The sequence below is a fragment of the Muntiacus reevesi genome, chromosome 6 (assembly GCF_963930625.1).
Source record: "Muntiacus reevesi chromosome 6, mMunRee1.1, whole genome shotgun sequence".
Taxonomy (NCBI): Eukaryota; Metazoa; Chordata; class Mammalia; order Artiodactyla; family Cervidae; genus Muntiacus; species Muntiacus reevesi.
In genome coordinates this window covers 100,599,728-100,614,553 of record NC_089254.1, presented here as the reverse complement: position 1 = coordinate 100,614,553, position 14,826 = coordinate 100,599,728, and the positions used below count along the sequence as shown (strand labels likewise).

The 14,826-nt window shown below is 39.9% G+C and overlaps 1 protein-coding gene across 1 annotated transcript; it reads right to left on the bottom strand.

The window, feature by feature from the left end:
- Positions 1-12,950: 12,950 nt before the first annotated feature.
- LOC136171195 (olfactory receptor 9A4-like) lies at positions 12,951-13,895 on the bottom strand. The gene has a single exon (XM_065939933.1). It carries the CDS (start codon positions 13,893-13,895, stop codon positions 12,951-12,953), a length of 945 nt encoding a protein of 314 aa, XP_065796005.1.
- Between the last annotated feature and the right edge of the window lie 931 nt (positions 13,896-14,826).

Sequence of the window (14,826 nt, the reverse complement as noted above, 5' to 3'; positions counted from 1 at the left end):
AGTGGACATTGTCTTTTCTCTGACAGAATATATTTGATGAAGAATATTATCTTACATAACAGCCAAATACACACACACACACAAACATGCACATCTATACTTGCAGAAAATCATTTTGATAAAGAATCTATGAGTTTGTTTTATCTCTTGGAACAATGGCCTGTATAGACGTAAGAGAGAAGGTATTTGGGCAGAGGGGGAGGCTCAGCTACCTTGCAGCAAAGATTTTGCTGCAGTGGAAGTGTGGCGTCTTAACCACCAGACCGCCAGGGAAGTCCCTCAGGCTGATTTCTGTTACTATAAAGCAGATACTGCTTTTCTAAAGTTTATTAACGGAAAAATGTAGTATTGGCTTATTGTGTTGATCCTTTTGCCTAACATAACCATGAAGAGACTTACTGGTGATGATACATCCATCAACAGTTCATTCCTTTTTATTGCTGAGTGGTATTCCACTGTCTAGATGAGCCACCATTTATTTATCCATTGACCTAATGATTGTCATTGGGTTGTCAGCAGTTTATTATAAGTAAAACCATCAATGTTCATAAGCATGTCTGGTGGATATATGTTTTCATTCATCCTGGGAAACTATCCAGTAGTGGAATTCTAGGTTTGTATGTTGCCTGGGAAATCCCATGGACAGAGGATCCTGGCAGGCTACAGTTGATAGGGTCACAAGAGTCAGACTTGACTTAGCAACTAAACCACCACCACCACCATGGTGAGTGTATGTTTAACTGTGCATTCCCACCAGCAAGGTCTGAGAGTTCTAGTTGCTCCATTTCTTCACCAACGATTTCTGTATTTAAAATCAATTGAACATGTTGAGCATATTTTCATATATTTATTAGCCATCTGGATGTCTCCTTTGGAGAAATGTCTGTTTAGGTCTGTCTGCCCACTTTTTGATTGGGTTGTTTTTCTGGTATTGAGCTGCATGAACTGCTTGTATATTTTGAAGATTAATCCTCTGTCAGTTGTTTCATTTGCTACCCATTCTGAAGGTTGTCTCTTCATCTTGCTTATTATTTCCTTTGTTATGCAAAAGCTTTTAGATTGAATTAGGCCCCATTGGTTTATTTTTGTTTTTATTTCATTACTCTAGAAGGTGGGTCGTGCTTCTGTGACGGCTCATACAGTAAAGAATCCTCCTGTAACTCAGGAGACCCAGGTTCGATCCCTGGGTCATGAAGACCCCCCAGAGCAGGGGATGACTACCCACGCCTGTAGAATTCCATGAGTAGAGGAGACTGTCGGGCTATAGTGCATGGGGTCACAAAGAGTCAGACACAACTGAGTGACTAACAACACACACACACAGGGGAGGTGAATCACAGAGAATGTGATTTATGCTGTGATTTATGTTACAACATATTCTATGACATAAAGAGTATTCTGCCTATGTTTTCCTCTAAGAGTTTTATAGTTTCTGATCTTACATTTAGGTCTTTAACCCACTTTGAGTTTATTTTTGTGTATGATCCTACTTGCAGGGAGGCAAAGGAAAAGCAGACATAAAGAGCAAAGTTTTGGACACAGTGAGGAGAGAGAGTGTGGGATGATTTGAGAGAGTAGCATTGAAACATATATTAATACATTACCATATGTAAAAATAGATAGCCAGTGGGAATTTGCTGTATAATGCAGGGATCCCAAAGTTGGTGCTTTGTGACAACATAGAGGAATGCGATGAGGAGGGAGGTGGAAAGGAAGTTTGATACGGAGGGGTCATATGTATACCTATGGCCAATTCATGTTGATGTATGGCAGAAATCATCACAATATTATAATTATCTAATTAAAAGTCTAATTAAATTAGACTTTAATTTAAAAGTTTAACTAAAAATACAAATTAAAATTTAAAAGATCAATTGAAGATGTATGTTTGGGTCTGTGTCTGAATTTTCTATTTTATTCATCTGCACGTCCCTTGATCTGCATGATGTTATGTCAATAACATTCTGTCTTGATTGTTTGTGTGTGTTTAGTTGCTAAGTCATGTCCAATTCTTTTTTGTGACCCCGTGGACTGTGTAGTCTGCTAAGCTCTTCTGTCCATGGGATTTTCCAGGCAAGAATACTGGAGTGGGTTGCCGCTCCTTTTCCAGGGGATCTTCCCAACCCAGGAATTGAACCTGTGTCTCCTGCATTGACAGGCAGGTTCTTTAACACTGAGCCACCAGGGAAGCCCTCTGTCTTGATTACTGTAGCTTTATAGTAAGTCTTTTAATGCATACTATAAGTCCTCCAGCTTTGTTCCTTTCTAAAAAAATTTACTGGGTATTCTAGGTCCTTCACATTTGCATCAAAACCTTAGAGTCACCTTTACAATGTTTTTTTAAAAAGCCTCCTGGGATTTGACTGAAATTGTGTTGTGTCTATATACTAATATGGAGAGAATTGAAATTCTAACACAATTGCAGTTGCATGTTCTGATTTATGAAAATAGAATATTCACCGATTTAGATCTCTTTAATTTCTCTCAGCTATGTTTTACCATTTTAAGTATACATGTCATGCACATAGTTTGTTTAATGTGTTCTGTAGCTTTTCATGTTTTTGGATATTGTTGTTACATATTTTTAAATTTCCATTTTCAACATTCATTGCAAGTTTAGAGCAATGCAAGGCATTTTTGCATATTGAGCTTTTTCCCTGTGACCTTGATAATCATTTATTAGTTCTAGCTCCTTTTTTGTGGACCTCTTAGGATTTTATACAAATAGAGTTATGTCTGTAGATAAATAATTTTGTTCATTTCCTGACTGTAGGCTTTCCACTGCATTTTCTTTCTGTACTGTATTAGCTAACACTTCCAGTATGAAGTTGAGTTGAAGTGAGGAGAACAGATATCTCTGTCGTGTTCCCTGTCTTAGATGAAGGCTTTGTCTCTTATCAGGTTTCATATTAGCACTACACTTTTGTAGGATGCTACTTTCAGGTTGAGGAAGATTCCTTTGGCTCCTAGCTGAATGAGAGTTTTTAATCAAAGGTTGTTCTTTATTGGTAAATAGCTTTTCTGCCCCTATTGAAGTGGTCATGTAGTTTTTCTTTTTACTTCTGTTAACATGGTGATTTATATTGATTAATCTCCTAATATGAACCAACCTGGCATTTCTGAAATAAAATTACCACTTTGTTATTGTGTATTGTTTTCTTTACATATTGCTGGATTTGAACTTTTAATATTTTTGTTAAGGAATTTTGCTTCTATGTTCCTGAGGAATATTGGTTTGTAGGTTTATTTTCCTGTGATGCCTTTAGTATCAAAATGATTCTGGCTTGATAAGAAGGATGGGGCGGTGCTCTGTTTTCCTCAATTTTGCTAGAAGGTTTTGTGTTGGGTTCATGTGATTTCTTCCATAAATGTTTGAGAGAATTCACCAGTAAACCCATCTGAACCTGTAGTTGTCTGTGTGGGAAGGTTTTTAAGTAGGAATTCATTTATTTAACAAATTGTGGGATCAGTTGTTCAATTTCATTTTAGTTACTTATAATAATTTTTATTAAAAGAAAAGATTTTCCATGGATTACCAAGTGATTTCTCTTTTGAGATACTGTTGTTGCCTTTAATTTAAAATTAAAATGAAATTTTGGTTATCCCTTTGGTTGCTTGTGGATCAGGAAACCAATAACTAACATAGTGGTGTGCAAACCAATCCAGAATCTATGAAGTCTAAATGGTCCCAATGGAAAGAAATAGCTAAAACATATCTAACTTTTGAACTAAAAATTCCAGCTCTATGGATTTGCTCCATATACAAAAAGTTGTATAGACTTATAAATGTCTGACTATTTATAACATCAATTTTCATAAGAAAAATAGAAAAAACAACAAAAAGTTATTAATAGAGGGCTTGCTAATAAGGACATGTATAAAATGAAAAACTATGCAAAAACGGTAAGGCAACATGAGTTGATCTGGGAGAAACTATTTTGTATGTTGTTAATGAGAGAGTAATGGGGTGGCAAAGAGTCGGACACTACTGAGCAAGTGAGCACAACAACGAAAGTTGTGAAACAGATTTTCACAGCATTTTCTTCCAAAGAAAATGTAGATGCCTGCTTAGGAAATTTTTCTGAGATTATATGGCAATTGGGTTGGGATCAGACAGTTTGAGGAATGGAAGGAATATTATTCTCAAATTATACGCTTCTATACCAGTTGACATTCTTGGATTTAACAACTGTGTTTAAATTGGAATCCAAAAATCTCCATAAATGTTTCATAACTCTCACATGTGTGTCTCACCCCAGCACCAAGCAGATTTTCACTTTAAGTTTTGTCAGTCATTTCAGGTTGTAACTATAACCACCTCCATTAGGCTGTCCTTAAGCTCTTCCTACATAGAAGTGCCCAGCTGGTGATTAGGGACATGCCATGGAGATAAATGTCTGCAAGCACCTTGCTTGAGTGCTAATAGGTGCACAGGTATGAGAAGAGTGGACACCTGAGACAGTAGAGGAGAACAGAGTTGGATTTCGGGGAGGAAATTCCTCATGGGATTTTCAGGGGTCTACAGGGTTTTAGAAAAGGCAGAGGAACCAGAGATCAAACTGCCAAATTCTGCTGGATCATCGAAAAAGCAAGAGAGTTCCAGAAAAACATCTATTTCTGCTTTATTGACTATGCCAAAGCCTTTGACTGTTTGGATCACAATAAACTGTGGAAAATTCTGAAAGAGATGGGAATACCAGACCACCTGACCTGCCTCTTGATAAACCTGTATGCAGTTGAGGAAGCAACAGCTAGAACTCGGCATGGAACAACAGACTGGTTCCAAATAGGAAAAGAGTACGTCAAGGCTGTATATTATCACCCTGCTTATTTAACTTATATGCAGAGGACATCATGAGAAATGCTGGACTGGAGGAAGCATAAGCTGGAATCAAGATTGCTAGGAGAAATATCAATAACCTCAGATATGCAAATGACACCACCCTTATGCCAGAAAGTGAAGAGGAACTAAGAAGCCTCTTGATGAAAGTGAAATATGAGAGTGAAAAAGTTGGCTTAAACCTCAACATTCAGAAAACTAAGATCATGGCATCTGGTCCTATCACTTCATGGGAAATAGATGGGGAAACAGTGGAAACAGTGTCACTTTATTTTTTGGGGGCTCCCAAATCACTGCAGATGGTGATTGCAGCCATGAAATTAAAAGATGCTTACTCCTTGGAAGAAAAGTTATGACCAACCTAGACAGCATATTAAAAAGCAGAGACATCGCTTTGCCAGCAAAGGTCCATCTAGTCAAGGCTATGGTTTTTCCAGTGGTCATGTATGGATGTGAGAGTTGGACTGTGAAGAAAGCTGAGCGCCAAAAAATTGATGCCATTAAAGTGCTGCCCTCAGTATGTCAGCAAATTTGAAAAACTCAGCAGTTGCCACAGGACTGAAAAAAGTCAGTTTTCCTTACAATCCCAAAGATGGGCAATGCCAAAGAATGTTCGAGCTATTGTACAACTGCCCTCATTTCACATGCTAGCAATGTTATGCTGAAAATCCTTCAAGCTAGGCTTCAGCAATATGTGAACTGAGAACTTCCAGATTCACAAGCTCGGTTTAGAAAAGGCGGAGGAACCAGAAATCAAGTTGCCAACATTCACTGGATCATGGAGAGAGCAAGGAAATCCCAGAATAAACATCTACTTCTGCTTCATTGACTATGATAAAGCCTTTGACTGTGTAGATCACAACAAACTGTTGTAAATTCTTAAGGAGATGAACTACCAGACCATCTGACCTGTCTCCTGAGAAACTTGTATGCAAAGTCAAGAAGCATCAGCTAGAACCGGACGTGGAACAACTGACTGGTTCAAAACTGGGAAAGGAATATGACAAAACTGTATATTGTCACCCTGCTTATTTAACTTACATGCAGAGGGCTGTGCATGCATGCTAAGTTGCTTCAGTCATGTCTAACTCTTTGCAACCCTATGGAGTGTAGCCCACTAGGCTCCCCTGTCCATGGGGTTCTCCAGGCAAGAATACTAGAGTAGGTTGCCATGCCCTCCTCCAGGGGATTTTCCAACCCAGGGATTGAACCTGTGTCTCCTGCAGCTCCTGCATTGCAGGTAGATTCTTTACCACTGATCCCCCAGAGAAGCCCATATGCAGAGTACATCATGCGAAATGCAGGGTGAGATGAATCACAGACTGGAATCAAGATTTCCAGGAGAAATATCAACAACCTCAGTTGTGCAAATGATACCACTCTAATGGCAGAGCATGAAAAGGCAGTAAAAAGCCTCTTGATGAGGGTGAAAGTGGAGAGTGAAAAAGCTGGCTTGATATGCAGCATTCAAAAAACTAAAATAATGGCATACAGTTCCATCACTTCATGGCAAATAGAAGGGGAAAAAGCAGAAGCAATGATAGATTTTCTTTGCTTGGGCTCCAAAATCGCTGCAGATGGTGACTGCAACCATGAAATTAAAAGATGCTTGCCCTTTGGAAGGAAAGCTATGACAAACCTAGACAGTGTATTAAAAAGCAGAGACATCACTTTGCTGTCTAGTCACATATGTCTGTTCAAAGCTATAGCTTTTCCAGTAATCATGTATGAATGTGAGATATGGACCATAAAGAAGGCTGAGCGCTGAAGAATTGATGCTTTCGAACTGTGGTGCTGGAGGAGACTAGAGAGTTCTTTGGATCGCAAGGAGATCAAACAAGCCAATCCTAAAGGAAATCTATGCTTAATATTCACTGGAAGGACTGATGCTGAAGCTCCAATACTTTGGCCACCTGATATGAAGAGCCAACTTGTGGGAAGAACCCTGATGCTGGGAAAGGCTGAAGGCAAAAGGAAAAGGTGATGCAGGGGATGAGATGGTTGGTTGGCATCACCGAGTCAATGGACATGAATTTGAGCAAGCTCCAGGAGATAGTGGAGGACAGGGGAGCCTGGGATGCTGCAGCCCATGGGGTCGCTGAGAGTCAAACGTGGCTGAGTGACTGAACAGCAGGAAATTTATGAACTAGTGTACAGTGTACATACTATGACATATTTTCAAACTGAGATTGTCTTCAGCTTTGCTGAATTTTTTGATAAGCCCATAGAAGGAATTCTCCATCCCTTATGCAATGCTTTTTAAATTTCATATTTTCATTTGACTCTCTCATATTTTTATCTTTTTACCAAAATTCCTCTCTTGTCTATTCCTGTTACCCTCCTTTTCCACTACATCTTTAACATGTGAAGCATAGTTATATTACTTTGGCATTAGGTGAATATTTTCTAATATGACATTATAAATTTTTTATTATTTTTCTTCAATTTTTAAGTCACATTTTGTGGTAAATCTTCTGGGCCTTAATATATACATCTTAATTTATACCTGAGTTCAGATTTATACTCACAATGCCAGTTGGATATAGAAACATTACTTCTATGTAGCTCTGTTCTTATTCCTCTCTTCTGTGCTCTTATTATATTAGTGCATATTATGTCTCTATAGTTATAAACTTAATGTATATTGTTATAGTTATTACTTTATATATTTTTTTAAAGAAGCTGGGTGAAAAGAGGAGTAAGGGTATACTTTTAGCATTTGTTATGTGAACCTTATTTACCCTTTCTCGTTCTCTTCATTTGTGCCTCAGACTCAAGTTGACATTTGGTGTCATTTGCCTATTCTGCAATGGCTTTTCTTCTATTCACTTCCTTTGTGCCATCATTGGCAAATATATTACATTTATATATGCTATCCATTTAATATACATTTATATAGTTGCTGTTTTATATAGTAATTTTTTAATCAGCAAATGGAAGTTCAGGGGAAAAATATGCATTCATACTGACTTTTATATTACTATTACCAAATTAGGTTTATGCTCTTTTTCTACATTGCATAAATTCTAATTACCATCTTGGGTCATTTGCTTTTAGTCAGAAGAATTTTCTTTAGCAATTTTTGTAAGGAAATGGGGTGAGTAATGCTAACAAAAAAATTTTTTTTGTCTTAGTTGATCTCTTTTGCCTTCACTTTTGAGAGACTGTTCTGCTGGATATAAGAACCATGACTGATCATGTTTTTTTCTTTTGGCACTTTAAATACATGATCCCATAGCAATCTAGTCTTATTTATTCTGATGAGAAGTCAGTATTAATCTTAACTGGATCTCTTACACATACAATGTGGTTTTGCTTTTGCTGCTTTGAAGATCTTTGTCTCTTGTCTCTTGAAAATTTTACTGTTATGTGCTTGTGTATGGATCTCTTTGGATTTATCCTTCTTGGATTTATAAAATAATGACTTTCATCAACTTTGGAAGTTTGCAACTATCATTTTCATAAGTAATTATTTCTCTCCTTTGTAGTTCTTCTATCCTGGTGCTATCATTCATGTGTGAGGTGCACTTAATGGAGTCCCATATTTCTCTGAGGCTTTGTTCAGTTTTCTTCATGTCATTTTAAAATGTTATGAAAAGAATAGGCTTTCCTAAAGAAAGCACATATCCCTGCATATTGAAAACTGTTAAACTTAACTATATAAGAGTGACATTTTAGGTGTAAGAAATATGTAAAATTAAAAGCACAAAACAAAATTTGATTTTATATGAACATAAATTTCACTTATAAGCTGAGTTCACTCAAGACAAATTTAAATTGTTTTAAAAACACTGAAAATAGTTCAGCATGTTTCAAATTGAAGACTGGAAATTTAACAATATTGTTATTAAAATAACAGCTATTTTTCAGACAATGTGCTAAAAATATATCAGTGAACATAATAGACACGGTCTCTTCTCTGATAGAGTATATTCAGTTCAGTTCAGTACAGTCGCTCAGTTGTGTCCGACTCTGTGACCCCATGGACTTCAGCGCACTAGGCTTCCCTGTCCATCACCAACACTCAGAGCTTACTCAAACTCATGTCCATTGAGTCAGTGATGCCATCCAGCCATCTCATCCTCTGTCGTCCCCTTCTCCTCCCACCTCCAATCTTTCCTAGCATCAGGGTCTTTTCCAATGAGTCAGTTCTTCGCATCAGGTGGCCAAAGTATTACGTTACATAATAAATAAATAAACACACACACACTAGACAAATACACGCATCTGTTATTGTAGAGAATCATTTGAGAAACAAATTATTAGTTTGCCTTAGGTCTGAATAGGCTCTTAGAACACTCCCTGTACTGGTGTGAGCGAGGAGATATTTGACAGAGAGGAAGCTGAGCAGTGTAGCAACAAAGGCTTCAATCCCCCAGGGAGCTCTCGACTTAGGCCAGCTCTTTAAATGTGTCCTGAACTGTGTCCCTACCTGAAACACAGGGGCTGGGCATTTGTACTCCTGCATCAGCAGTCACTGGTTCCAGCTTCCTTAGTTCTACATTTAGTTGCTTAGTCTAAGTCTGTTTCAAGCACTCAGTTGTATCTGACTCTTTTGCAACCCTATGGACTCTAGCCCACCAGGCTCCTCTGTCCATGGGATTTTCCCAGCAAGATTACTGGAGTGGGTTGCCATTTCCTCCTCCAGGAGATCTTCCTGACCTAGGGACCGAACCTGTATCCTCGAATCTCCTGCATTGCAGATGAATTCTTTAACTGTTGAGCCACCGGGAATGGCCAGTTAAGGGCAATTACTGGGAATAGTCTTGGCTTTGGGCTGGGAGAATGAGTGTCTTGGTCCTGAAGCAGATCTGGAGCATGAACACAGCCATCTACTACAAGGGTATTTGGCGAGCACCTAGCAGGGAGCCTGAACTTGACTTACGGGTACGGAAGCATCTATAAGAGGGTGATAATTAAGTGGTATCTGACTCTAACTTGGCACAGCTAGATAAAAGGTGGGATACACATTCTAAGAAGTGGAGTAGAATGTAACATTGCCCTTGAAGAGCTGAAAGAATGTCAACGTTTCTAAAGCATAGGATGAAGGTTGAGTACCACCAGATGACAAAATAAAAAAGGCATTTCTAGGAATCTTGCAGGGCTTTATAAGACTTGGGGTTTTGACCACTGAGAAGCTTTTAATCAGTGGAGAGACCCAATCTAGTCTGTCTTTTAAAACATCTCTCAGACTGCTGAAGAAGAGAGAGAAAGAGGAAAGGAAAGGTGGACTGAAAGTCATTTGTGGCAATCGAGGAAGGACTGTTTTCTCTATTCTTTCTTTAGTGGATAACGTTCTGACCCTTGGGGTAATAATTGCATCTATTCTACTAACCAGTCCATCCTAAAAGAAATCAGTCCTGAATATTCACTGGAAGGACTGATGCTGAAACTGAAACTCCAATACTTTGGCCACCTGATGCAAAGAACTGACTCATTTGCAAAGACCCTGATGCTGATGGGAAAGATTGAAGGCAGGAGGAGAAGGGGACGACAGAGCATGAGATGGTTGGATGGCATTACCAACTCAAAGGACATGAGTTTAAGTAAACTCTGGGAGCTGGTGATGGACAGGGAAGCCTGGTATGCTGCGGTCCAGGGGTCGCAAAGGGTCGGACACGACTGAGTGACTGAACTGAACTGAATTTTGTTCAGACTAATACTTTCTAAGTTATACTTCACTTTACACTCCAGAATGTCTGGCTCTAGGTGAGTGACCACACTATTATGGTTATCCAAGTCATTAAGACCTTTTTTGTACAGTTCTTCTGTGTATTCTTGCCACCTCCACCTCTTCTTAATCTTTTCTGCTTCTGTTAGGTCCTTACAATTTCTGTCCTTTATTGTGCTCATTCTTGCAGGAAATGTCCCCTTAATATCTCCAATTTTCTTGAAGAGGTCTCTAGTCTTTCCCATTCTATTGCTTTCCTCTTTTTTTTTTTTTTTGCATTGTTCATTTAAGAAGACCTTGTTGTCTCTCCTTGCATTCTCTGCAATTCTGCGTTCAGCTAAATATATCTTTCCCTTTCTCTATTGTCTTTCACTTCTCTTCTTTCTTCAGCTATTTCTAAGGCCTCCTCAGACAACCACTTTGCCTTTTTACATTTCTTATTCTTTGGGATGGTTTTGGTCAGTGCCTCCAGTACAATGTGACAAACCTCTGTTCATTGTTCTTCAGGTATTCTATCTACCAGATTTAATCCCTGAATCTATTCATTACCTCCATTGTATAATCATAAGGGATTAGATTTAGGTCATACCTGAATGGTCTAGTGGTTTTCCCTACCTTATTCATTTTAAGGCTGAATTTTGCAATAATGAACTCATGTTCTGAGACACAGTCAGCTCCAGGTTTTGTTTTTGCTGACTGTTTACAGGTTCTCCATCTCCCCTGCAAAGAACATAATCTGATTTTAGCATTGACCATCTGGTGATGTCCATGAGTAGACTCTGTAATTACCTTGACCACAGTATTTTATATTCTCATAAGAAATGTATCGAAGTCTGTTCTCCAGAATTCACATCAACACAGTATTCTCAGAGGTTTACTCTTTTCCAACCTGATGAATGTGATATGGCTGAAGACAGAGTAATGTTTGGCAAGTCACTTAACCTCTTATCCTCTCTATTTTCTCCTTTGTGAAATGGACATCATACTAGTTACCTCACAGGATACTGTCTAGGATGTGCAAGGTTTTGTGAAAATCAGAAAAAGGTCCCCATGTTGTGTGAGTGAACTAGAACAACGGGATTCCTCTAGGAAGAAGAGGCCTCGTGAATGAACCTGAGAGGAAGGGGCACCTGTCTTTGAGTCTTCAGCCCTTTCTCAGCCAGCACAGTCCCACCAGGGCCCCTCTGCTGCTAGCAGAGCATGGGTGGGATGGAAGGCCTCACTCACCACCTTCTCTCGGGGTCCTGTTCAGTACAAGTAACTCAACAGGCAAGGTGGTCTTGCCTATGCTCACTGTCAGAAAGGCATCCGCACACAGTACTCTTGGAAAACATTAGCCCATCAATCTCTGCTGGGCAGCTCAGTTGCCCCTCTCAATTCAGAGCTGGTAGGATGTACTGAGTGCCATCATTGTCAGTAAACTCCTACCTCCAAAGCCCTTCCTCCACAGTGTGAAATTTCAATCGTTACACTGTCAAGCAGCCATGCCCTGGAATTGCTGAGGAGCTGGGAATGAAGTGGGTAGTGACTCGTTTGTTGTGGTTGGCCCGCAGAGAAAACCTACCAAAGGGACACTTGAATTTGAAAACAAAGACTCAAAATGCGCCATTCAGCCTGAAGTCTGGGTCTGGGAGAGGTCAGAACAGAAAGAGCTGTTTTCAGCAACAGTGAAACACAGAACCAGTCATCTCACCCATATCTGTCTCCGCCACGAGTACACCTCAAGGGGAGGGATTAAAACAATGCCCTAAAGGTTAGCGAAAGGAAGTTTGTCCTCCTTCTGACCCAAATATTTCCATATCCTTATATCACCAATATTTGCCAAGGGAGAAGGATTCCTGTCTCCACAGCACCACTCTAGATTCATTCTGTGGCAAAATGGATATAGCATCATATGTACTTTGTGGTAGAAGGAGTCCAGGAAAATATGAAACAAACAGAGACAAAGAGAAACAGGATATTTAAAAACTTATGGCCATCTTTTCAAGAAATTTGCAAAAATATAGGAAAAGAACTAGGAAGAGCTGATGAAGAAATACAGTGCACATCTCTGCCTTTGAACTCATTATCCATCTATCTCACCCGCTCACACGCCCATTTCATTACTCCCCCAGGAAACACATTTTCAAGGTGAATTATAAACCAGTATGGGTCCAATAGAACTTTCATGAAAATGTATGCTTTTCTTTTTTCTAGGTCTTCCCACATGCTCAGAATATGCTTTCTTGAGTTCACAGGGGAAGCAAATAGAAACAAACACTGTGAGTTTCTAGTGAGTTGAGTACGGATCTCATTTTTACATGCCTTGTCTACTTTCATGGCCTGATCAGGAGTTGTACATTCTGTTATATTTTTGTAATGGAGACAATGGTAAGGGTAGCATTTTCTAGGTAACTGAGTACTCGAGTCAAGTTCATATCATCTAAATTGAAAGAAGAGTTAATCCTTGAGGAGTTGACAGCAGTTTTTCACTCCATCTCGAAGGGCCTGTTGGACTTTATCATTCCGGAGAGTGAAGATGAAAGGGTTCAGCAAAGGGGTTAACACAAAAATCAGCAGGGAGACTATCTTATTGTACTCAGCTGCCTGAGTTTGCTTGGGTTTCACATAGAGGAACAAGCAGCTGCCGTAGCCAATGACGACAAAGGTGAAGTGGGAGGCACATGTAGAGAAGGCTTTCCTGCGGCCAGAGGCAGTGGGGATCTTGAGGATGGTGGAGATGATGTAGGTGTAGGAGACAATTGTTGGAACCAGTGAACCAATGATAATGAAAACAGCCATTAAAAACAGAACAAACTCTGTGAAAACAGTGTCATCACACGATAGTTTGAGCAACTGACCTCGGTCACAGAAAAAGTGGTCTAAGACATTTGATTTGCAGAAGGTAAACTGAAATGTGGCATAGACTGGCCAGATTTCAGAAAGGAACCCAAACACCCATGACCCAATCACCACTGAGATGCAGGTGCAGCTGTTCATAATGGTATTGTACCTCAGAGGGTTACAGACAGCCACGTACCGGTCCACAGCCATCACTCCCAACAGTGCAAACTCTGTGGTCCCCAGAGCAAGGTACATGAAGAGCTGGGCCACACACGCAGCCAGAGATATTGTCTGCATCCCATGGAGCAGCAACCCCCAGAGCATCACGGGGACGACGATAGATGTTATCAGCATTTCCACCGCAGAGAGATGACCAAGGAAGAAATACATGGGGGAATGTAGATGTTTATCAACACAGATAATCACAATGATGACGGTGTTCCCCATTATTGTCACTGAGTAGAAGAGAAAGAATACAGCAAAAAGAATGTGATGTAGTTCCTGGGACCCAGGGAACCCTAAAAGGCAGAATTCAGTGGCACTTGAGTGATTGCTCATCATTCAGTCCTTATTTCTGCTCCTTGGGAAACCTAGAGATGAAAAGAAAAGAAATGCTGCTCCACAAGGTCTTGCTCTCAAGAAAGAAGGACAGCCTAGGATGTGGAAGCATTTCCAACCTGGGGACCAGGTGAGTTGCCCCTATGAGGATGCTCTGCACAAAGTCAGACCTAAATGCTGTCACCTCCGGTTCAGCTGAAGTTCACTGCCTGCAATGGATGAAGATCCCATCCTCTCCACTTGTGTGAAGAACACCTCTCTTGTCTTTTTCCCCTCTAGATGTCCTTTCTCACAGGGAATGAAGGTTAAGACCTTTGAAAGAGGCCAGTTTTGATGCTGAGTCAGTCCCTTAGATCCGGGGTTTGTTCTTTCCTCTTAGCTTACCTGTAGCAGATGATATAGTGACATTCCAGAGAATGTTCAAAAGAGTGAATTTTATCCCACCCTTCATCCTGATGGGTATTACAGAGATCCCCTTGCGTTCAGCAGAGGAGAGGCAGAGGGTCCCGGAGCAACATCTCTGCTTTCCCCAGATTTTAAGATCTCTATGTTACAAATCAGGTAGTATTCCAAATGGAAACTCTGGAGCTTGGGATGACTTCCCTGAGCAGATTCAATCTTCTCTTACGCCATTTCCCCCCCAAAGTCTTGACAGGAAAGAAAGATGGTACCTGACTTTCACAAGTTTAGATCCAAGGTTCTCAGTTGCTCAGGTTGCCTGGATGTCTGCCCCTCACTTCGTCTATCCCACCAGGCTAATTTCATCTCCTCAGAGGACTTTTTCCACTCACCTTCTCCAAAACGTGAAAGACCTGCTCATTCTTGACAGTTGGTTTTCTTCATAACACGTTACTATCTGACGTTATGTTATACATTCAATTTCTTACTTTAATTTAACATTAAACAAATGCTGCAGTGAACACAGCAAACTAAA

Excerpts from the sequence above, each read along its gene's own strand:
- LOC136171195 (XM_065939933.1), bottom strand. The coding sequence starts at position 13,895 with ATGATGAGCAATCACTCAAGTGCCACTGAATTCTGCCTTTTAGGGTTC.